This window comes from Chiroxiphia lanceolata, chromosome 1, assembly GCF_009829145.1.
Source record: "Chiroxiphia lanceolata isolate bChiLan1 chromosome 1, bChiLan1.pri, whole genome shotgun sequence".
Classification (NCBI taxonomy): Eukaryota; Metazoa; Chordata; class Aves; order Passeriformes; family Pipridae; genus Chiroxiphia; species Chiroxiphia lanceolata.
This window is the reverse complement of record NC_045637.1, coordinates 83,693,951-83,717,950: the sequence shown is the minus strand read 5'-3', so window position 1 is coordinate 83,717,950 and position 24,000 is coordinate 83,693,951. Positions and strand designations below refer to the sequence as shown.

The window sequence follows — 24,000 nt, the reverse complement described above, 5'->3', positions numbered from 1 at the left end:
TCTTGATCCAGGGATGATTTGTTTTATCTGGTTTTCTTTCGTTCCATTGTTACTGAAAAAATTTTCTTTTAATGATTCTGTCAAAATTTTTAATGATACCGACCCTTTCATAGTTTTAGAGACAAATAAACTGTTTGCACAACACCAAACAGCAGTGGTCAAGGCAAAACAGATATTTTTTACATATTTTAATTGAAATAATATTGGTAAATTTCATCATCATAGTCTCCAAGACCAGCGAATGCTGACCCCTTTTCCAGGCTGGATGTACTAACATTGTTCAACAGAAACTATTGCAAAGTAGTCAAGATCACAAAACCAAGGCCTTTCTTTTATTTAGTCTGTTTTACTCCTACTGAATGCTTCAAGCCAAGAGTACTCATGGTGATGGACTTGAATGAAGAGGTTGTTTTGTACATGGGATAAATAAGGTGCTTTCATTATAAGCACTTGAACTTTCTTATTTATCATACTGAATGTATGAGTTGGACTGGTTTGTTCTGTAATTTGCAATAAAAAATATAGTAACTCTGTTCTGTTCTTAGTCTACCAAAATCCTCTGTTTACACTGTATTCTAACACCTCTACCACAGCCTGTGATTAGCATTTAACAGATTTGTACGAGCCTTAGAAACTGCACACTAAAAGTGAACCTTAAATGGGTGTTGTGAGTGCACTCGTGTGCACATTTGTACTGCTTTGTTGTAGAAAGTTCTTCATAGGAGTTCTGTTCTCTTCCTGTTCAGGAAGCACTGCAAAAAATTCGTCAGAAGAACACAATGAGACGTGAAGTGACTGTCGAGTTGAGCAGCCAGGGATTCTGGAAAACAGGGATACGCTCTGACGTCTGCCAGGTGACTAAACTGCAGAGATGTCTGGTTTGTTTTCTTTCTTGATAGCTGCCATTTTCCTCTTGCAAAGTTTTGCTGCAGTTCTAGACTGAAGAATCAAATGGAAATGAATCAGTAAGTAATGAATCAGCTCAGTAAGATCTGTTGATTTAGGGAACTGTTCTAGTGTCCTGTCCACTCCCTTCACACGCAAAAAAAAGATATTTTAAAATTTTGATTTGCTTGCCATTGGTTGATTAACACAGAGGAGAGGGGTTAGGAATGTCCACCTTGAAGGCTAGATGTTGAGTCTACTGTGGACCTCTAAGGTCTTCTTAATCCACCAACTAGGTTGGTTTTAGATATTTTAATTTTATTGTGTTTTTCTATTTAGATAGTTTAAAAAAAAACAAGTTTTACACGGAAGCATGAAGAAATATCATTTTACTTAAAAGAAAGTTAAAAAAACCCCAAAAACCCACCATAACTAACTTTTGGATTAAAACAGGTAAGCCTCAGTAGAAAGATATCTTTCAGATTCTGTATTTCATATTCATGACATCTCCAAGGAAAGATCTCCAAGGAGTAGGATATCTATCAGATCCTATTCTGAAGCAGTTGACAGCCACCAGCTTTGTGATATGAAAAAATAAGTGCAATTTTTATACAATATTGTAATAGTAAAGTTCAAGTAGTTGTAACAGCCAAATAATTATTCTAGAGGTATGCTTGCATTATTTTTTTAGCTGTTGTTCTGGAGATGAATTCAAGAATTAAATGTGTGCAACTTAATATTAACTTAACAGTGTGAAGTATAAACTTGGAGGGTTGCTAGGCAAAGGTGTAGGTAGAAATCCAGTTGTAAGTCTGGTAAGGCCAAAGGGGAAATTCTAGAGGGAAAGAAATACTAATAACTTAAATTGCTTTTTTTCTGCCTGAAATGTTTCTTGTGCTTCTACTAGTGCTTCTGAAGTGGAAGAAAGAGAATAGTGGGACAGTATCTTCTCACATAGCTGAGGAGAATTACAGCCCTTTTCTAATTTTTTGTTGTGAACTGTATCTATTTTTACAGCTTAAGTAAACAGTGTAAATTTCCAATTTAGGAGCTTTGTAACCAGTCTGTGTTACTCAGAATATCTTGTGATTCATCTCTTAATGTCTTGGATATTCCTTTTCGTTTGTTGTTGAAGGACAGCAAAACACCAAAGAATGATGAAAGTAAAGCTGTTTCACAGTTTTTCTGCCCATCTGCAGCCATAACATCTAAATCAGCCAGTTCTGGTATGAAGGGCCTTTGATTTGATTTCTTTGAGAGGCCAAGAGTAGGCAACTGTATGTCTGTGAAATGAAAGATTGCTGCTGTTGCTACATGCTTTTTCCCAGATTAAAGAAGACTAAAACTAAATACGCATAAATCAACTCTGGGGGCAGAGCTAAAGTGCAGCGATTTAAAATTACTGCTTTTAAAAGCATTAGAGTTTAGAAGATTGAAAGTCTTCTAAGTCACTCTTGATAGATTATACTTGTTCTCAGTTCCACATAGCAGTAATGACACTGGTCTTTGCAGTCTCAGAAATGAACCACTTGAAAGGGGAGGAAAAATGGTGAGTGGAACGTTCAAAAAAATTAAAAAATGGCTGTGTTCTGACAGGCTCACTTGAAGTTACCCAGTAGATCAAGTGCAGTATTTGGCCACTAAGCTGGGCAGCACTTTAATTATAAAGTCTGATAAGATGGGGCCGTGCTGAGAAGATATCTCCGTCTCCGCACTCCACCCAATTGTTGCTTGTATTGCTGCTGGTATGCCCTCAATAGCAGTGTTAAGTGTTCAGCATGAATATCATACATTTCAAAATATTTAAGATCACCTGCTTCCTCTTAGTAGCTTCAGATCAGGAGCATCTGCCATCCTGGGGGATGGTAGCACTAGCTGAGGGCACCTGAGAGTGTCTCTGCCTTGCCATGTCAGCTGCAGCAAGAAAAAGGCACCCATAATATTTAAAATTGTATCTATTTAAAAACAGAAAAGCAATAACCTGTATGTTTATAACCAGATGCAAGTACCAAGGTTATGGGATAACTCCTGTGGCTATATGGTTTCAGAAGACTCTTTTTAATCACTAGCCAATCTTTAGCCTAATAAAATTTTTAAAAGATATATTTTATTTTTTTCTAAAGAGATAAATACATAAAACATCAGAAACGTCAAATAGTTATAATCCAAGATGACAGATATTAATTGAATCAGTCAAGTAGTTAGTGCCATCACTTTGTCAATATGATTGCAAGAGTCAAAGTCCTTCTGTGTGCTCCCAGGGATCTGTCAATTCTTTGTTCACTGCACTAGAGCTGATAAAAGTCTAAAACTTTGTATTTCAGTCCTCAAAGGTAGGACCACATGTATTGCTACAAAGAATGTTAAACCTTTGTTGAGCGACTCTTTCTGTCTAGTACAGTGGAGCATACAGGCAGGGAGGCAGAACTGTCCTGTGAAACAGTTTTGGGTTGAGTTATTTTGGGGTTTTCCATTAACTCCTTCTCTGAAGGAACACATATGAAGCACACCTTTACAGTTTATATAGCAATAACAGGGAATGTTCTTATAAATTACCCAGAGAAAAGTCTAAATGAGTGACATGGTAACAAAATAAAACTTCATTTACACTTTCTTAGTTTGCTTGGAGTGGTTTTGCATCTTTCTGCCTTTCAGGAATCCCGGGAGTCTTTTTCTTGCTGTTATCTGGTTCTTTCTGTCCAACAGAAACAGACTAGGAGGTACTGGTTGACAGCTGGCTGAACAGGAGCCAGCAGTGTGCCCAGGTGGCCAAGAAGGCCAATGGCATCCTGGATTGTATCAATAATAATATGGCCAGCAGGACCAGGACAGTGATTGTCACCCTGTACTCAGCCTTGGTGAAGCCACACCTTGAATCTTGGTTTCAGATTTGGGACCCTCACTATAAGACAGATGCTGGAGCAAGCCCAGAGAAAAGCAATGGAGCTGGTGAAGGGTCTGGAGCACAAGTCTGGAGCAGCTGAGGGAGCTGGGGTTGTTTAGCCTGGAGAAAAGGAGGCTCAAGGAGGATCTTATTGCCCTCTACCATTACCTGAAAGGAGGCTGTAGAGAGGTGGAGGTCGACTTTTTCTCCCACGTAATAAGTGACAGGACAAGAGGAAATAGTCTCAAATAGTATCAAGGGAGCTTAAAATTGGGTATTAGGGAAAATTTCTCCATTGAAGGGGTTATCGAGCACTGGAACAGGCTGCCCCAGGAAGTGGCAGAGTTACCATCCCTGGAGGTATTTATAAAGACATTTGGGACGTGGTTTAGTTGGTGTACTTGGCAGTGTTAGTTTAGCAGTTGGACTTGATGATCTTAAAGGTCTTTTTCACTCTAAATGATTCTGTGATTACCTTTCAGTTCTGCATTCAGTTCTCAAGAATTTCACAGTCTTTTACTTAAACAGAAAGCAGTGCCATTGGTTAGTCTTAATTTCTTGATCTTGTAACACTCAACAGTCTGTATCTTCTACTGTTCTGTCTTTAGTGACCTGCAGAAATCTGTAATGTCATTTATTCTGTAAATTACACATCATCTACTTTGTGTGCTTGTTTTTCTTGCTTCTCTCCATGCTATATACTCATTTCCTGTAATCATACACAATCCTTTTTCTGAAATTAATCGTGATAGACTTCATATTTTGATGCCCTTAAAACACACCATTCTTTTGAATATATTCATGTCATGTCACTAATAGGAATGATTAGAAGAAATTAAAGTGTCACAAAAAGTCACATGCAAAAAGTCTTTAAATCCTGCATTTCTTCTCTCTCTCTTTTCATTCTTATGGAAGATTTGTGATGTTGATATCATACTTGCTGTACTACTGTACCGATAAACTGTACTACTTGCTTATTTCAACCCAGATGCATCCAAAGTCAATATTAGCATAGAATTTCTGCTTTAAAATACTTAAAGAGGGAGACTCCTGTTGTTACAAGGTAGAGTTGTTGGGTTTTTTTCAATTTTATTGACGTTTTCCCCAACAGAAAAATATTGTCTGTTTCCTAGATGATGAAACAGCAACCTTTCTGATATTTCTTTAGCACTTAGGGCCAAAAAATGCCAGACTACAGCATTTCAAAAATCCCTTAATTCTTCCTCAAAAGGAAATGAAGCAAAGTACTGATAACTGTGCTTGAAAATGGAGTGGCTGTGAGTAGCCAAATGTTGTTTGGTGAAAGCTGATTAAAGTTGTTTAAAAGGGGTTAAGAAGTGGTTAAAGCTGTGCAGATGAACCAATACAATTACTTAAGTGCTCTGATAATGAAGGATGGGAAACCATGATTTTTTTTTTTCCTCATTTAAACCAAAACACTAAAACTCAGTGTTGTGACAAATGGAAAGTGTTTGTCTTTATAACTTAGTCAGCTGAGTACCCTGTACACTGAACTTCAATGTTTTTCCTTATTCCAACTGTTTTTTAGCATGCAATGATGCTTCCTGTCCTCACCCACCATGTCCGCTACCATCAGTGTCTGATGCATTTGGACAAGTTGATAGGCTACACTTTTCGAGATAGGTGTTTGCTGCAGGTAAGATATTAAAAAAAAAAAACCAGCTTCTTGATGGTTTGTCTTTAGAATATTCCTGAGTTTATCCTTAACCCTACCTGCTGTACAAACTTGAGAAATGTGCTACATTGCCACAGCTTGCATGTGCTGATTATTTCCACTGCAGATCTTTCAAAAGTTTCAGTTTTCCCAAGAGACTTCTAGTTAGAAATGTCTGTTGGGCATGCAGATATACACCTGCCTTTGCTACCGTGGTAATTCTGGACTTGCTTGTAATGTGTAGAAAGACAAAAAGATGCTTACTGAGAAGACTGTCAAATATACATTACTTCCATCTAAGTTATTTTTTTAGATATTGATGGAAAATACAGTGTTATTCTGCAGATGAGTGTATGTGCCCTGCTACTTCTTTTTATAGTCTGTTCTTGCAAAAAAGAATAATTAAAGTGTTGCCTTTTTGTTTTTCATTCATAGCTAGTGAATAGAAATTTGCGAATTTCTGTTCAGCACTTGATTTCTGAAAGTACATGATGAAATTTTTGCATTAACAAGCAGGCGTAGGAACTGGAGAGGAGAGTTTCTTATTTGTTTTAAATGCATCCATGTCACATAACCAGTCTTTTATGTTAGTGCATATTTGGAATCGATCACCTCTGAGACGGATGCTTGTCATGGTTGCTCCTTTCCTCTTAGACTTTTTCTGAAGTTAGTGAAGACAAATGGGGACTTCTTTTTGGGATTTCTCCTGAACTAAGCATCATCTCTCTCCACTGACTGAACTAAGTTCAAACATGGCAGTTTCTGTGTATATCTAGAGATTTACTGCCAAATTAATTTAAGCAGAGGTTTACAGAGGTATTTTTTCTTGTAGCTTTTCTGTTTTCTTGAAGTTGTTTTCCAGACCTTTCCTACTGAAAGTTACATCAAACATTGAGCATCTTCTAGGATTTGGTTGTTGCCAGGCTGCGATAGAAATGTTCAAAATGTTGAAACCAAACACACAAACCAAAAAGCAAATTCCAGTTGAAAAGAGATGAAAGCATAAAAATCAAGTGTATAAGCATTAGTCATGTTTGGTTATAACAAATATGCTTTTTAATACTTGATCCTTGCACAGATGTATTTAAAACCTACAAACATTTTCCAGAAGAGAAAGAACTTTAAGAAATATATATATAGCATCAGTAACCTACTTAAGCATAGGCGATGTTAGTTGTATAATTTTGCATTGATTTTTACCTGGTTTATCATAGTATATTCTTTTTAAAGTACAGACAGGAAAAAAAAAATTACACTAATTTATCTATTCAGAGAAGCTGTAATGTGCCATCCAGTTCAGATGGAACAGAATTTGAGAACGTGCAATTACGGCAAACTTACTAATATTAATAAGGAATTTAAAAGGACTTGGAGGAAGTTCTTATTGTTGATTAAATCTAATTTTACTCTCTAAGTCTTATGTTTAGAAAACATCAGAGAACGCTTGAATGAATTACTAAATGTCTTTGCTCATAGTCTGCAGCACCAGTCCTGCAATATGTCAGAAGTAACTTTCTACAGCTTGAATTTGCCAGTGTATCTCTTTCTTATATACAAGTTTTGTGTTCACATACTTTTGTACATGAAGAACATTTTGAGCTGTGTATGTGTAAAGAAGGAGAAAAGGTATGAGTTTGCAGGATGGAGTTCTGAGAACAAGCTGAAGTTCTGTTTACTGCTGCCATTTTTGTAGTGGTGGTGTCAGCAGCAGAGTAAACTTTTGATAATGCCAGGTGGTACAAATGTAAAACAGAATACTGCCATTTCTCTTTACTTCCAACTGAATAGTGAGCCCTGTATAGTCATGAGGGAAAGAGTTCTTCTGTGAATAACTGTATCAGGAGTAATATACTTGTTGTTTGATTTTTTGAACTAGGAAGACATTATAGATACTTAAATAATGCAAATGTGGATGGTTGAGAAGCTCTTTTAATTGCTTGTATTTTTATATGAATATTTATACTTCAATGTTAGAGAGAATATATGTTTAAATAAGCAAATATATTGAAATCAGGTCAACAAAGCTGGTAAGCAGAAGTCTTAGGGCAAATTGACAGTTCATGCTTTTTCTCTTCTCAACTAATTTTTCTTTAAAGAAAAAAAATGTTGAAAGTTAATTAGTTAAAGTGATGATTGGGTAGAAATGTTGCTTCTTTCTGAGATCTGAAATAGTACATCCTACATTTAAATTGCTGGAACCAAGGTACTGATTGACTGCATTACTCTGTAACTTTTCTTCAAACTGAAAAATAACAATTAGTAGCTGTCATTCTTAGATAATGTTTTTCTTCCATTTGCAAAAATACATCTAAGACTTTTTTTTTCCTGTATGTGTTACACTATAGCTTGCCATGACTCATCCAAGCCATCACTTAAATTTTGGAATGAATCCAGATCATGCCAGAAATTCCTTATCCAACTGTGGGATTCGACAGCCAAAGTATGGAGATAGAAAAGTTCACCATATACACATGAGAAAAAAAGGTATGCTGTTACACCACTAACATTTTTCATTTACTTCACACTTAATCAGTATGAACACCCTTTGTCCATTATCATTTTGTTGGCCATTGTTCTTTTGAGAGATCCCTTCAGTGAAGGATTTCAGTGGTTATACACAGACATCAGTGAGATCTTTCTAAAAGACTGGATTTTGCAACTAATTCAGCAGATAAAGAGCTGGGAAAAAGCAAGGATAATAAATGGGATGATGTATTTTCTTTGATTTTTGGCAGGTGTTGTTTTCCTAATTTGTTGATCAACATGGTGAGCAAACTGGAGGATATTTTGTAAAAAGTCTTATTAATGTGAACATGTGGTCTGTCTGCTGCAGAATATTCCTTACCCCTTAGAAGTATATTCAGTTGTAATGAAGTAAATTGTTTATTGTTTATCTAATATTTGAAATGTCTTTTTCATGCAAAGGTGGTATTTTTATCTGGCTCTCTAAATGCAGAAATACAATGGTGGTGTAATGGGACTGTGGTCACTTAGGCAGAAAACATCTATAAGGATTATATTTGCTGTAATAAACCCTGTGAATAACAGAATGATCTTCTGTACAGCAATTACAAAATAACGTTTTGAGTAATGATTTTCTATGTGTGTTCAAATTGAATTAGTGGCTGTTTATTTAATAGTGCATTGTTTATATTTCTAGGGATAAACACCCTGATAAATATTATGTCCCGTTTGGGACAGGATGATCCAGCTCCTTCCAGGTAATGAAAATAGTTGTTTGCAGATAGGAAAGCTGTTACAGAGAGAGATATTTAATAGAAGCAACCAGCTTACTGTCAGCAACAGCTTTGGCAAATAGTAGAAATGAAAAGTAATTTTGAATTGACTTTTATATTATGAAGATGTGCTGAACCTCCATTAGCAGTGACATACTAAATGTTTGGTCATGCCCGCAGAAAACTCCTGAGGAAGGCTTTAACAGATAATGTTATCATTTTTGTTGATCCCTGAAATGAGGAGGACTAAAAGGCCACCTTGATGCTTTCTGCAGAATAAAAAATAAGATTTGTTGTTGTTATCATTGCTATAAATTGGATTCTCCATCATGTTTTTTCAGAATAGTACCTTCCTGGCCTGGAACCTTGTTAACACAAGTGTGATGCTGAACATGGGCTTCACTGATTTACTGGTCTAATTTTGACAGATGCAAAAATCATTAATGTTGTAATGCAATAATCCTTAAATGACCACTAAGAATTCTGTGCAAATTAATAATATTTAAGATGTTGTTTATAGCCACAGGCACCATATTAAGATCAAGTTGAGTAAACCAAACCCACAGGGCTAACGTAAGAAGCAGTTGCATGTGAAATCTCCTAAATGCATGAACTAGATGGCTGAGTGTATTTTAATTAACTAGTGCTGTGCCTTTTAAGAGTCATAATTTTAGAGAAATCTCTGAAATAAGAGAAGTTGAATTTTGCATAAATAGTAGTTGCATTGTTCCCCAAATGCTGTCTCAGCTAGACCATGCCCTTTTCTTCTCAAGCTTATTTCAGCCCTTTTAGCATAACATGAGATAAGGCTAAATTGCATTAATTCTTGTGAAATAACACACAAATATAAAGTCCCACTTCTGAGTGACCTGTGTTTTCTGCTGTGTTGCTACATGGAGGAATTGTAGATTTGCTCATACATTGTTTTACCCAGCAGAGGTACTTGAATTCTTTCAGCCCATAACAAAAGCTTGCCATTTCAGAAATTACACTAACTGTAAAATTGTTGGGGGAGTGCAAATTACAATAAAAGCTGCCAAACACTTGAGAAGGATCTTCTGCATTAAAAAAAATAAATAAATACATTCCTATGGCAATGGCCTTGATTCTGTTACAATCACACATCAAGTCAAAAACAGTGCTGCTTACATGCTTTGATGTATAGATCAGAAATTTGTATATATTCGAAGACAGACTGGCATTCTTTTTCAGCTGTTGTGTCCTGTTAAAAGCAGGCAAAGAGCTTGGAGGAAATGAAACTTTATGCAAGACAAAAGCAAATCAGGAGCAATGATAGAAGAGAACACAGGAAATAAAAGATTCTACTAGCTTTTAGTGGCATCTTTGGATGCATCTTCTTGTACAGCCATTTTTTCTTTTGAGCTTACAGGAAACAAGGCATTTAAAGGTGCTATGAAAACTGAAAGTACTTACTGCCTCACAGCTCTGCCACACCAACAATCTCTTGCAGTCATCCCACCCTGCAGGTGTTGATGTTAGTTAGGTACAGCTGCCTAGTTGCATCCACAAGGTTGAGGACAGGGTGTTTGTTTCAATCCCCTGGTGCCCTCTGATGGACAAAGAAACCCGACCTCAGGGCCAGTCAGTGGTACTGTTTCTTTCTCCATTTGTGAAGCTCTGACAATAGCTCAGAATGGAACATAAGGAAATTTCAAAGATGGTGATGTCAGTCCTGAGTTTCACGATTCATATAGTTGTTACTCTGTTTTGGAAAGGACAGTAACCCGGAGAGGGTGGGGGAGGCTGCCAGAATGACTGTCATGGCTAATTAGCAATCAACTCTGATTTTTTTCTATTTTAATTCTAATGTGAAAATAACCAGCATGTGTTACTAGCTGATAGTAAACCATAAAGTGTCTTTTTCGATAGTAAACCATAAAGTGTCTTTTTCAGGATTAACCACAATGAGCGTTTAGAATTTCTGGGAGATGCTGTGGTGGAGTTCTTAACAAGGTAAATGGGGAATTCTTCAGTAGTTCTCACCTTTGTATGGTATTATCATACTGTTGGGTTTATTAAGCTTTTCAGTGTCTACTTTATGACTGTGTATGTTTGCAGTCCTACCTGATATTTAGACCTGCACATCTGCACACAACTCTCTTTCAGTGTTGATGATAAAACAAGAAAGATTACAAAATTAAAAGCTACACTTTATGTTTCCTGGAGTGTGATTTTAAGTTGATTTGGGTTAGAGATTAGTCAGCTACAGACAAGTTGAACTTTGTATCCTTTTTAAAAAAGAGATATTTTTCTTGGTGTACCATTTTGTTTCCATAGATCCTTTTTCTCTTGTTGCAAGGCAGAAACATTTATTGGTAATATTGAATGTGTTCTTTTATTTCTAGTTATTAGGGCTGTAGCTTCCATAAAATCTGTATGTAAATAAAATAGTTGAGCACAAATGTAATTTATTTAGAAATAATGAAAAAAAGCCAGGGTTCATCAGAGGTTGCTTCGGTTCTGGTCTGAGTATTCTGAAATCAATTAATAATACAGGGATATTATCTGTTATCTCCATTGGTCTATCTTACCTGAGTAGCAGAGGCAGACATGTAGGTTGCACTAAATAAAGATTATAATCCATTTTCAGCTGCTTTGTTCTACTGTTTTTAATAGGGGAGTAGTCTTGTTTACTAGTGAACTGCTCTTTAAGCCAGGTTGTTATTTGAACTACAAAACTGCCTTTGTTGTCTCTATTCTCTGCTAGCCTGTACTAGCCATTAGCTACGTGATATTAAAAACTATTAACCTGTAAAGGTCTCCACTGCCCTTAAAACTCATGGCCTTTTCCACTCTTACAACAGTACAGGCTGATAAAATGGAAGACTTGCTGATTAAAATGTCTTGCATTTTTCATTGTCATTGTTCATCAACCATCAGTTCACTTTCTGAGCTAACTTTTAGTCTCTATTCAGAAAAAAAATGAGCTCCATTTCAGTTCAATAGAACATGTAAGCACCTATTTAAGTCAGATTTTTTTTTTCTACCTCTTTTGGCTTTAGGTGTCTGCTGTTGTGAATTATGATGCTTGATTAGGTTGTCTCTAAGTTTTATAGCAGTTTTTGTCTTAAATAATCTTTATCCATCTGCATTTTCCTCCCTGTGTACCAAGTTAATAAAATATTGTAATAATTAGTGCCATACACTGCTTTAATTGTGGGATGTTGAAAGCCCTCTGCGTGTTAACTTTTTTTCAACGTGGGTTAGATAGTCTTACATGAAGGTGTTCAAAATCATTGATTCATTATTCAGATTTTGATTGGATTGCTGAATTACTTGTTTTGTTTCAGTTCTATGAATTATCTTACTTGCATGATGAGAAATACCATTAAAAGTTGCTGAAAGCCTGTGATTTTTACTATTTTTTCCTCTGGGGCATTAATGACTTCATACATTTGATAAATATGAGTTGTTGAGTTCTGTTATTTGTCTCCATTAGCATCTCTTAAAAGTACTCTAAGAAACTTATGCTGTTGGTCTGGCCTGAATTAGCAGCAGCACTGAAAGCACCGACCTGCAGCGTGGAGTTTCTCAAGTCTGAGGGTTCCCTTGTGCTTTACTCCTCAGCATCCTCTAGGTGTCAACCTTGCTGAACCCACCGCTGCTGATAGATAGAAACCTCAGATGAGGGAACTGGAGGTCATGGCAGGGATTTAGATATTATGTGCTGCCCAGTAGAGACACAGCACTCTTCCACCCCTCCTGGCAGTGCTAAGCCATCAAATAGCATTGGGCATTGTTTCTTCACATTACTTCAGGGTGAATTTCCACCTTGGGAAGGGACCAATTTTATCAGCTAGGGTCTGAGAGAAAGTCACAGTTGTCTGGAGGTATATGTGGTTCATCTTTAATCAAATGCTGACAGCATCTGATTTGTTGGTTTTTTTGCCAGTGTCCACTTATACTACCTGTTTCCCACTCTGGAGGAAGGAGGATTAGCTACGTACCGCACTGCCATCGTACAAAACCAACACCTGGCCATGCTGGCTAAGGTACAGTTTTATGTGTCTCTGTACTTGACACCTGTGTTTAGAATACTGTTGGTGTGTGGATTGCTTCTTGAGGGATCTGTCTGCTTTGAACATCAGTTTCTTTATTGTGTTTTGAGTACAAGATTTGGGATACAGGAACTCTTTTCAGTTTGAAAGTAGATTTTAAAGATAAAGTAGGATTTAGTGTTTTCTCCAAAGTGTGTTTTTGGAAATAGGAATTTTTGCAGGCAAAAGGGTAAGTTTCTAGCTTATGTTGAAGGTATGTCTATATTTACCTTTAATGTGCACAGGTAATGAAGCTGATAGTAGAAATTTTGTGAAGGAAAAGAAACAAACTTGATGTTTATAAAAGGACTTTCTCATAGAATATGTAGGGAGAACATGGCAGCAGGTGGTAGAGAAAATGGGGGAAAAAATCACTGTATCTGCTCCGCAACCTATGCAGTCATTTTCAGATTCACTGTGAACTGTCAAAACGAAATATGTTAGAAAAGCTTTTGGAGAAGGGTTCTGTTATCTCATGGGAAAAATTGAGATGCCTCAGAATTATATTTCATTTAATTCTGTGAATGACAGAACTTCTTATATTTCTATATGATACTGAGGTGTGGTACTATCATATAGAAAGTCTCTATTCATAGATAGGTATTCCCTTATTCATTCTTGATTTTGTTAGCTTTTTTTTTTTTAAACACTTAGTGGTGTGATTGGTTAAGCTGCACATGTGCACACACATCCACTTTGTACTACTGATAGTTTTCAAGTTGCTCTTTAATCTTCCCTGTCTGTAATCACACAGTAACTTAAACAAGCATATCCGATCTTGAGATTTTGCCAAAAAAAAGGTGTGATTTCTAACGTCATCTTTTTGCTCAGCTCTCAGGAGAGGCATGGGCTAGGGAGTGAATACAGTTATTTTTCTTCAAAGCTTTCTTTACTGATTTAGGTAAGCATTGAATCATTTCAAATCAGTTTTGTTTACAAATGTGGTATTGAGGTGCCTGACATTTGAATTCATGATACTATTTTTAAACCTGCATCAGGAAAGCTCATATTAAGGTCTGTTCACAGCCTTTACCACTGTACATGGAAAATTTTTGAAAATTTTTATTGCAATATTTTAAAAATTGTAATTATATTAGATACAACTGTAAATATTAGATATCTGCATATACCAAGTTTCATGTGTCTTATATGATGTTCCTGGTTTCATCACTGCAGTGTCATGTTGCATTCAGTTTACTTAATATAATTCTCAGCTTCTCAACTTTTCTTGAGCTTGTGGAATGCTGTTTTAATTGAGGATCTAACAGTTTCTGTAGCTTTTAAGGGACATTGTAGCAGAAATTTTAAAAAGAATCTGAAGTGTATTGTGGTCAAAAAATGAGGAGCGAAAACCTATGCAAAAAAGGCTGTATGCAAGATCTGAAAATGGGTGTAAGACATTGGAGGTGGGGGAGACACTCTAAAACACAAACAATACCTGTCAACATGAACAAATGATATAAGAAGTTTAAATTTTATATAAGACAATTATTACTCTGCTTTTATGTTGACTCTACGGAACGCTCACCATGCATTATAAAGTGTGATGGAACATTGTAAGGGGTAATTCACTGTGTTCTGGAGCAGTGAATAGTGGAAAACTCTTTTTTCCAACTGAAACACATCTACACAATGCACCTCAAACAACTTAGTCTCCAGCTTTACCTCTTAAATATAATCCAGGAGGATGAAGTTGAAAGTTAATGAGAAATTAATCAGTAGAAACTTACACCCAGCTGGGAAGAACCTATTGTCATACAAACTTTGCAAGATGTGCAAATCTCTGTAAAACTCCCAATAATGGTTTTGTGTGAAAAAGATGAATATAGAAGGAGAATTTAGTAGCTCCTACTCACATTTCTATAGCAGAATTATCATATGTTATAGAAGATATGTGACTCACTACCTGGGATTCTGACTGGCAAGCAGAACTGTAGTTCAGGCAACAGATGCACATTTGAAGGGAAGAAGGAAGCTAGGTGGCACTGTGCATTATAATATCAGCTTTCTGCTTGCAGTGCCCAAAGGCTTTTGTTACTACCACCTGTTGACAGTCTTAGAGGAAAAAACCATATGTTCAGTGGATTGTGTCTACCAGATTTCCTATTCCTCACTGTTCTTGTTGGCAAAATATTTTTCCTCGATGTTAACTCCTCTCCTTTTGAATGTACCTTTGACATTTCTGAAGGCTAATCATACAAGGGCAAACTACCAGCAAGAAGCACAGCATATTACACCATCTAACCACTATCAGGGTGTTTTTCTGTCACAGTCTCAGCCCGTCTCTTGAATTCATTCCTAAAACTTACCAGTAGCGTGTTTTGATCTGACTTCCTTTGACAATCTGATTTGATAATTCGTAGTTTTTCCATGGTATCACACTGTAGTTGCTTGCCTTTAATAAAATAATAGGAAGTTTTCTAATTTGAGCCTGTGTTTAAACTGAAACTATGGAGAAAAGGTTCATAGTTCCCTCACAATTCAAACCTAGTTGCTGCATGATAACAGTGTAATTGAGCTTTAGTGGTTTTAACTATTTTCTCGTATTCTGCAGAAGCTGGAACTAGAACGATTTATGCTTTATGCTCATGGTCCAGACCTTTGCAGGGAATCAGATCTCCGTCATGCCATGGCCAACTGCTTTGAAGCCCTAATAGGTAAAGTGTTTGTATGTGCAGACAGTTACGTTTTATCTGTGTCTATGTGCCATGTTGACTGTGATGGAGGAGATGTGAGTCTGTTGAGTAGTGCTAGTATGAGTAGGCAGTGGTAAAGCTTCTTGCATCTTCTTTGTCTCTTCCCATCTCCTGCACGTATGCCGCATTAAAACACGAGTGTGTAGTATTACAATGGAAATCTCACCTTCCGTATCCTGCCTCCCACACCCCGAAGATGGAGCTGTTTCATACTGTTGTGGCGCAGCACTTGAGTCTGCCACTGCTGAACTTCACCTCGCATACCCACCATGGTCTGCCACCTGCCCCTGGTCTGAGGGGAGCAGTTCAGTCACCGTGGCCTGGCAGAAGAAGGGCAGGTTCACTGCTTCCAAAAGTATTTGAACAGACCTGCAACCTGAGCCCTGAATTTTAAACTGCAGCTTGCTTTCTGAATGCAGAAGGCACTCCCAATCAAGTCACCAGCCTACTTCCTCTGTGCCCTGCTGGCCTTCTGTGAATTAAATGTGACATTTGCCAAGTAAATATTTTTTAGTCTTTGCATTTTCCTTACAAATAAAAAGCACGGCAACATGCCATAGCTGGTGTAATAAAGCTACCAAAACCCTCTAGCTGAGGGTGAAGGACAGTTGTGTCAAATTTGCAGTTGGACACTAAGATGCTGATTAGTGACTGGCTGCACTAAGTCCATAGATTTATGCTGGAGAAGAAATCAGGACCTGACCACAGTTACCAAATAAACAGGCAGTAAGGCAGAAGTCTCGTTGGCTACGTCTACACAAGCTCTGTTTTAAACAGCATATTTTTATGAACTTGTTTGAGTACACAAAGCAAGCTAAATCTCATTGGTTTGACTTCATATTCATCCAAATGTTCTGTACAGGATATTAGCTATGGACATGGTTTAGCCTTGATCCAGGTCTTTATGTACTACACAAGCTCCTATTTTGTCCTGCTTTGAAAAATAGATCATAGTTGGCTTAGATGTCAACAGTTCTGTGCATTCTGCCTTGGGCCAGATTGTGTTTCCTCTTATCAAGAAATAAGAGTTTTCTTTTTAACTCTATTTTGCTTTCCATGAATGCTTTGATCTTTAATTTAAAAATAAAAAACAAACAGAAGAGGAACACTAGATATGTATCTGTGTCATTGTTCATAGGCTTCAGCTTGTCTAGGATATAGTGATGAGAATTATTTGGCAAGCATTGAGATGTGCTGAGAGAGCAGGCTTGCTGTTTAACCTCTAATACAAAGTTATTCGGAAAGGTAATTGAGCAATAAGATTTTGCTAGGGCCATAGCTAAAATCTGGGAGCTTGTTAAGGGGTTATAAAAGTATATGTGGGGTCTGAAGCTCCTACTTGAGACTCTTTTACAAAGTCTGGTGCTTATTCCCTGTGACAAAAATAAAAATGAGAAGTATAAGCAGGCTGCCTAGGACATTTTTGAAATTCTGTGCTCTCATAGTATACCTCTGCAAGACAGTCTTATAAACCCCAAACTGTTCTCCAAAGAGTCCAAAGAAAGTAGTTGACCTAGTGAGGAATTAAACGGAAAGAGGGAGGGAAGGACAGCAAGGCAGTCTTCCTGTGTATGGGAACATGGACTCCTTTTCTCTGTGTTCTTGAGATAACTGTGTATTCCATTTGCTTTTATGCAGATGTGCTTACAAGAACAAGCTGGAGATTTTTATAAACCCTCCTGTAAAGCGTATCAAAGGACAAAATGTTGATACTGAATTTATGAAGTGCTTGTGCAGATACAGAGTGTGTGGAGTACACCCAGAAATATAACATGATAGCACAAGTTTTGCAGAGCTTGTTACTGACAGGCATGTGGAGGGGGCTACTGAGGGCTGTATGTGAAGTTTAAAATAAATAAATAAATAAATAAATAAATAAATAGCATGCTCTCCAAAAACTGAGAGATGCGAAGGTGCAGTTTCCAATGTATTGTTGTATCACAGTGTCTTATTGTGATATTGGGAAGACCTTGAGGTTTGTAATATTCCTAATATATCATTTATATGCAGAATATAATGTTACTGGAAGTACAGAATAAATCCAATTATTTACTAGCTGTTGAAACGTATTTCATGGGTTTCCCCTATGTGCATATATTGTATAGTTAGCTGTTTACTGGAAAGTACTTTTAGAAATGTATTGCTTCTTGGCTAGTTTGTTTAAACTTTGCTCTTTGGATGTATCATTTTCTATCACTGATATAATTATTTCAGGTTTTTCTGTGCATTTTATGACGATTTATGTTGGTGTTTAACGTACTTTAAATTTCTCCAAAATAGGTATTGCTACAGCAAGCATGGTTTTAAAAATAAATGTGTTAGAGGTGAAGAAGGCAAAGATCTTTGACTTTCCTGTGCTTAGTAATTTTCTAAATACTAATTGCATTATTGACCTTTGGCATATTGGTCCCCTCATGTAGGAGCTGTTTATCTAGAGGGGAGCCTAGAAGAGGCAAAGCAATTATTTGGACGTTTGCTCTTCAATGAAAAGGTATTTGTATGATTTGATTTCCATTTTAAAAATAACTTAAGATGTGCTCTCTTGTCCATTGTTTTACTTGAGGATCACAAACGAACAGGAATACTACATGTGTTGTGCGTAGTCCCTGGAGATTGAATATAATATAGTGTGTTTAGGACAGCAAGCTCTACTGGTTCACGCAAAAAAATTATGGTGTTTCCTCTGGTGTGCTGCAAGTTGAATGGCTGAAGTAGGGAAGAGTGAGTGGCATGGGAAACCTACAGGCTTCAATTCAAAGGGCTGCTCTAACAACAGAAATAGGTGCTGTGGATCCAGCTGGCAGGCTTTGAGGAATGATGCACTATTCCTGTTTCGTCGGTTACATCATCCCACCCCTAAAAGCTTGGGGAAAAAAAAAGAGGGCGTTTCATCCAGCATCTACCCAATTGCATAATTCAAGTCTGATCTGTTCTTGCATACTGTATCTTAGATGATTTTTAGTGCAAATATATACCATATAATGGTGAAGGAAAATACATACTGCTGAGGACAACGTGTGGCAGCAGTGAGCAGGTGAACTGTACAGAATTCTCCTTCCTCTGAGTCTGAAATGACAAAGCTTATTAGAAATAGAAGTATTTTGAAGCTTATTGTAACTCAGTGTTTATTTCCTGCTCAGTGGCTGTAGTGAAGGAAGCCCATAAGAAATAGAAAATAAGTGGTTTTCTTTTTCTTTTTCAGTCCTTGCCCTTGTTGAAATCAAACTTGATACTGAAGAGTACTTGCAAATAAAGTTAGTCCTGAGGCTTAAACAAATCTTTTTCTTCCTTTAACCATGTTTTATATGTTTCAAGGATTTTTCCACCTCTTTGTCACAAGCTAATTGGGAGAACTACAGGCAGTTTGAACAGCAAATACACGGTTTTAAAAATTAGTTTGCCAGCACTATTGAATTTGCAATAAGCAGAGTCAGCATCTGAAATAGTTCAGTATTTCAAGTAATGACATTTTATTTAGTACTGTGGAATTTGTTAAATGACTCCCTTGAGCATTAAAGACATCTTTCAATGTTTGCAGGACCTGCGGGATGTATGGCTTAATTATCCACTACACCCACTTCAAGTAAGTGTATCCCTTTCTATAATAAATTTCATAGCTCTCTTTTATTTTTAGGGATGCTTCTCTGTAGGTTTCTATTGTGATGACATCTCAGGAATTGTGCTAAAAAATAGCCAAAGGAATATATATATATGTTTGCCTTTGTGTTTGGTTTGAGATATGGGGGTTTTGTGGGTTTTTTTAAAAAATTAGTCTTTGTCTCTCTGAGGATTAATCATTCGCTTTTCCTTGACTCACATTTGTTATATAACTGTGCCTATAAAATACATCCAGTGAGAGATAACATTTTGGCAGCTTCTTGTTCGTCTTCTCGAAGTTGGGGAAAAAGGGTGCAAACACTATCTATGTACATATTTTCTTAACCTGAAATTAGGACTGAAACCTTAATAGTAGGAAGGCACATTAGTTGAGTGGAATAAGAGTTTTAATTTGATTCTGTTTTTGATGTATGCGGGTGTGTTTGTGTGTGTGCAATGATATTATGGTTGTTTCAGTGATGCCGGTAACTTTATTACCAAGTAAGCACTAAAACTGTGAAAGTGTCAGAAGGCTAACTTATTCTCTGTATATTGAAGGATACAACTTCACAAGTTGTCAGTTTATGAGGCTGGAAGTTGGGACAATGGTTTCCTAGTCCTTTTTCCATGACTCCGTTTTGGGGCAGACCTAGAGCAAGTCTCAGAGCCTCTTTGCACTGTAGCTCCTTGTCTTCACTGGAAACAGGAGTGTGCAGGGGTGCTGCAAGAACAGCAGTGGGTGCACAGCCAAAATCTTCAGCAACAAATGTGTTTTTTACAACCATCTCTTTCTGAGTGTAAATAGAAAAAGCTCTTAATGGGAAGATAAACTTTTGAGACTCAGCACCAGCTATCCTGCACGGTGGCACAAATTCCCGAGAATATTTTTCTTACTGTGAATTTCTTTCTTTTCTCTTACTTTATTTTAACCTTTTAGTCTCTGCTTTCAAAGACTTAGAGATTAGAGAGAGTGAGTGTATGAAGCTTGTAATTTCTCACTACTACCTTAAGTTGTGTGATGAAAATTTTCTTCCATGTCCCAAAAACCATCCTAGGTGGTTTTACCAGTAGGTGAAACACAGGCTGCTCAGGTTGGCCTTTGGGCACAGCTAGCCTGAAAAATTGCATTTTAAAAGTACACCAAATGAGATCCCAATTTAAAAAAAAAAAAAGCTCTGTGTAAGATGCACACAACTGAAGGTCTGTAACCCTGTTATTTGGCAGTACCTAGGTCTGTAGAAATGGTAATGAGAAAATAATTAGTGGTCACATGGATATTTATGGACTCTTTCTAAAGACATGTGAAGACAAGTCCTACCTCCAAATGAATAGGAGACAAAAAAAGCATGTAATAATGCAGATGATACTGTCTGCTGAGTTTACTGAGAAGCTGTTAGAAAGACACTCAGGAAAGGCTTTTAAAAATGTTGTTGTTGTTTTTTTTTAAAAGCAATAAAAAATGCAGCCCCAGTGAATACTGTCAGTCCTTACAAGATTTAAAGGAATGGCTGAAACATAAGAAATGGAGAACAGGAATGAAATGATTGCATTTTACAAGGGATGGTGATCACTGGCAGATTTCCACAGAGATCTTTGCTGGAGTACAGGCTGTTCACATCAGCAGCTTAGGGAAGAGGATGAGCAGTGAGGTGGCAGTTCGTTGACAGTACCAAATTCTTCAGGGTAGCAGGGACAACAGCAGACTGAAGAATTTCAGTCCAATTGTGAGAACACAAGTGACTAACTGTGGAGTTAAAAGAGCAGACAAAATTCTGTGTAGGTAACTAGAAAGTGCTGTGCCTGAGGAAGAAAAAAGCGGTCTCAGTTTCACATGCAACTGAACTCTGAACTGACCATTATCACCCAAGTGTGAGATTTTCATGCAAGGATATGTAGTTCTATGAAAATGTGAGCCAAAAGCTCACTACCGTTTAAGAACAAAGACAATTTTGAATGTAATCAATTAATAGAATATGGACAGACAACAAACCAAAAATGATGTGAATACCACTTTAAAAAGCTGTGGCTATTCTTACTTTTCTTTTCGGCATCCTCTACTGGATGATTCCTCCTGTAAGGCATTACTATACAAAAGAGATGCCCAGAGTGGCTGGAGGAAATGCTTAAGCCATTTCCCAGCTCCACAAAGGCATTTAACACTGTTACCACATCTCAAGGACATCAGACAAGAAAGTGATAACTAAAGATACTGACCCAAAGCAATAATTTTAATTTTGTTGTGTTGTTGTGCCCTTTTGAATTTCATATACAAAGTATTTATTCTTGATTTTTGATACTAAAGGAAAGGGGAGAAATTGATTTGGGTTTTGTCTCTCTTGACAAGCTGTCAGTCTGCCAGCCCTATTCTAATAATTTTTGAATCTTTTGCTCAGTTACAAACAACATGATAATACTGCAAAATGCAGACATGTACAGTTGTACGTTTTGTGGAACTAAGTATTCCATGCTATCCACACACAGAGACATGTAAGTGGTGTGTTTAAATGCCTCAACTGTTAAAAAAGCATACATCTGAGCTCATGTCTTCTTTGCGTGGTAGTTACCCAAGACCAAAAAGCAGAGGAAGCCTGGTTTTCTTGGTTCAGCTGTCCATGGAACAACTTGTCCATCATATTCTTTGCCCTTGATTTACAGAAGGCTTGCTTTTCTCTGAAAAGTTCTGCAGCAGTGTCAGCTTATCATTACTCGCACTTCATTTTTCTTGCAGCTGCAGGAGTCCAATACTGACAGGCAACTCATTGAGACCTCTCCAGTTCTTCAAAAGCTTACAGAGTTTGAAGAGGCAATTGGAGTCATCTTCACTCACGTTCGGCTTCTAGCACGTGCGTTCACTCTGAGGACAGTAGGCTTTAACCATCTGACTCTGTGAGTACATAGCAAGAGTCCTTACATAGCTCTGTTGTCCCTTCCATTATATATCCCCGAGTGCCTTATTTGTAAACAAACTATGTTATATCTGTTTTCTGGAAGCGAATAGAGCAGCTATGTTCACAAACCTCCCTGGCTCAGTATTCCATCTCTGACAATAGTCAGTAGTGGATACCTTGGGAAAGACTATAGGAGATGTTGGAGACCTATCCTGGTGTTTATCTTGAGTTTTCTGCGTCACTGATATTTGCACATCACTCCTGAGGCAGTAGCAAAACATACCTGGAGGTACATTTGGGCAGAGGAAGGAAGTAAAATCATGCTTTTTGGTCCAAGTACAACCCTCTTCTGTTGTAAGCAAAGATACTGTTTCAAGGAAACAGTATCATAGAATCATACTATATGTTGAATTGAAAGGGATCCATCAGGATCATTGAGTCCAACTCCTAGCTCTGCACAGGACACCCCAAAGATCACACCATGTACCTGAGAACATTGTTCAAATGCCTCTTGAACTCAGACAGGATTGGTGCTGTGACACTTCCCTGGGGATCTTTTTCCAGTGCTCAAGCACCCTCTGAGTGAAAAACCTTTTCCTGATCCAAACTAAATTTCCTCTGAGTCTGCTTCATGCTGTTTCCTTGAGTCCTGTCACTGGTCACGAGAGTGAAGAAATCAGTACCTGCCCATCTGCTTCCCCTCATGAGGGTATTGTAGACCAGAATGAGGTCTCCTCTGTCTCCTCCTCTCCAGGCTGAACAGACCAAGTAACCTCAGCCGCCCCTCGTACAGCTTCCCCTCCAGACCCTTCACACAATATTGTTTTGTGCAAAAAACTGCACACAATAATCAAGGTGAGGTGGCCCCAGTGCAGAGCACAGCAGGACAATCACCTCCCTCGACCAGCTGGCAATGCTTTGCCTGATGCCCCCAGGACACAGAGGGCAGGCACAGCCTGATACCCTCCTGGCTGCCAGGGCACTGCTGACTCATATTCAACTTGCCATTGACCAGGCTGCTCTCCAGCCTCGTTCCCTAGTCTATACACACAGTCAGGCTTGCCCTGTCCCAAGTGCAGAATCTAGCACTTGCCCTTGTTAAACTTCATATCAGTGGTTACCCACTCCAGGATCTCGTGTGAGTTGAAACCTCGATCCTTTTCTTTCTTGCGAATGGACAGACCTTTTTCTCTGTTGAAGTTGTTGCATTCATTAGTTCACTTTCTTACCAGAAGTTTCAGATAGAGACCTTATCCTGTTACAAATTTGATGTCAACTGCTCTTCTCCTTGAATTAGTCCCAGATCTGTGATCTAATGGTTGTGTTTGTATGTATCTATCCTCATCTGCTTTTTGCCTGAAAGTTGGTGTTACAACAGTAATGAACTATGTTTTCATCTTACCTGATTAACACTGGAAAATTGTCTTAAATGTGTTCAGAAATGAGCAAGGCTCACTTTCAGATCACTCTTTATTTTAATTTGTGTGTGCATGCTCGTTTTGGTTTTTTCCTCCCTGAGTGCTTATTGATTTTACTGCATTGATGTCTCATTTTTCAGAGGCCACAACCAGAGGATGGAATTCCTGGGTGACTCCATAATGCAGTTGGTAGCCACCGAGTATTTATTCATACATTTCCCCGATCATCATGAAGGGCACTTAACGGTGAGATGGCCATCAATCATGCTCTCCATAAGAGCAAGAGTGGGATGGAGACTGAAATTATGGGAACAACTAGTGAATTATTCTGAGTTTGATTAATAAAAGAAGCCTCAGCAACCGCTGCTCTTAATAAGGCTTTGTTAATTTTAAGTCATGAGCACTGCAGTGAATAAGAAATGGTGATTTATGAGCCCAGTGCAATAATTTCAATAATTTCTGTTCAGTCTGTGAAATGGATCAATAATTTTAATGATGTCAGCGATGAAATTGGGGCATTGTTCTTGTTTAAAGATGGGTGTCTTAAACCATTTATTTAAATAGGTGTATCATGTGACTTTTTTTTATTCATAACTTCTGGTCTGTTGTACTTGCAACCCAGCAGGTATAAAAAGTTTATACAATCTATTTTAGTCTGGTTTT

At 37.6% G+C, this 24,000-nt stretch overlaps 1 protein-coding gene across 2 annotated transcripts in view; it reads left to right on the top strand.

The window, feature by feature from the left end:
- The window catches only part of DROSHA (drosha ribonuclease III), a 70,082-nt gene that overhangs the window by 32,559 nt on the left and 13,523 nt on the right, over window positions 1-24,000 (top strand). For both annotated transcript variants that reach the window (XM_032682831.1, XM_032682841.1), the window contains 11 exons: window positions 747-854; window positions 5,319-5,426; window positions 7,790-7,928; window positions 8,605-8,665; window positions 10,595-10,654; window positions 12,594-12,693; window positions 15,293-15,395; window positions 17,855-17,925; window positions 18,973-19,017; window positions 21,760-21,917; window positions 23,478-23,583. In XM_032682831.1, coding sequence (XP_032538722.1) covers window positions 747-854; window positions 5,319-5,426; window positions 7,790-7,928; window positions 8,605-8,665; window positions 10,595-10,654; window positions 12,594-12,693; window positions 15,293-15,395; window positions 17,855-17,925; window positions 18,973-19,017; window positions 21,760-21,917; window positions 23,478-23,583 — 1,059 coding nt within the window. The remainder of the gene's footprint in view (window positions 1-746; window positions 855-5,318; window positions 5,427-7,789; window positions 7,929-8,604; window positions 8,666-10,594; window positions 10,655-12,593; window positions 12,694-15,292; window positions 15,396-17,854; window positions 17,926-18,972; window positions 19,018-21,759; window positions 21,918-23,477; window positions 23,584-24,000) is intronic.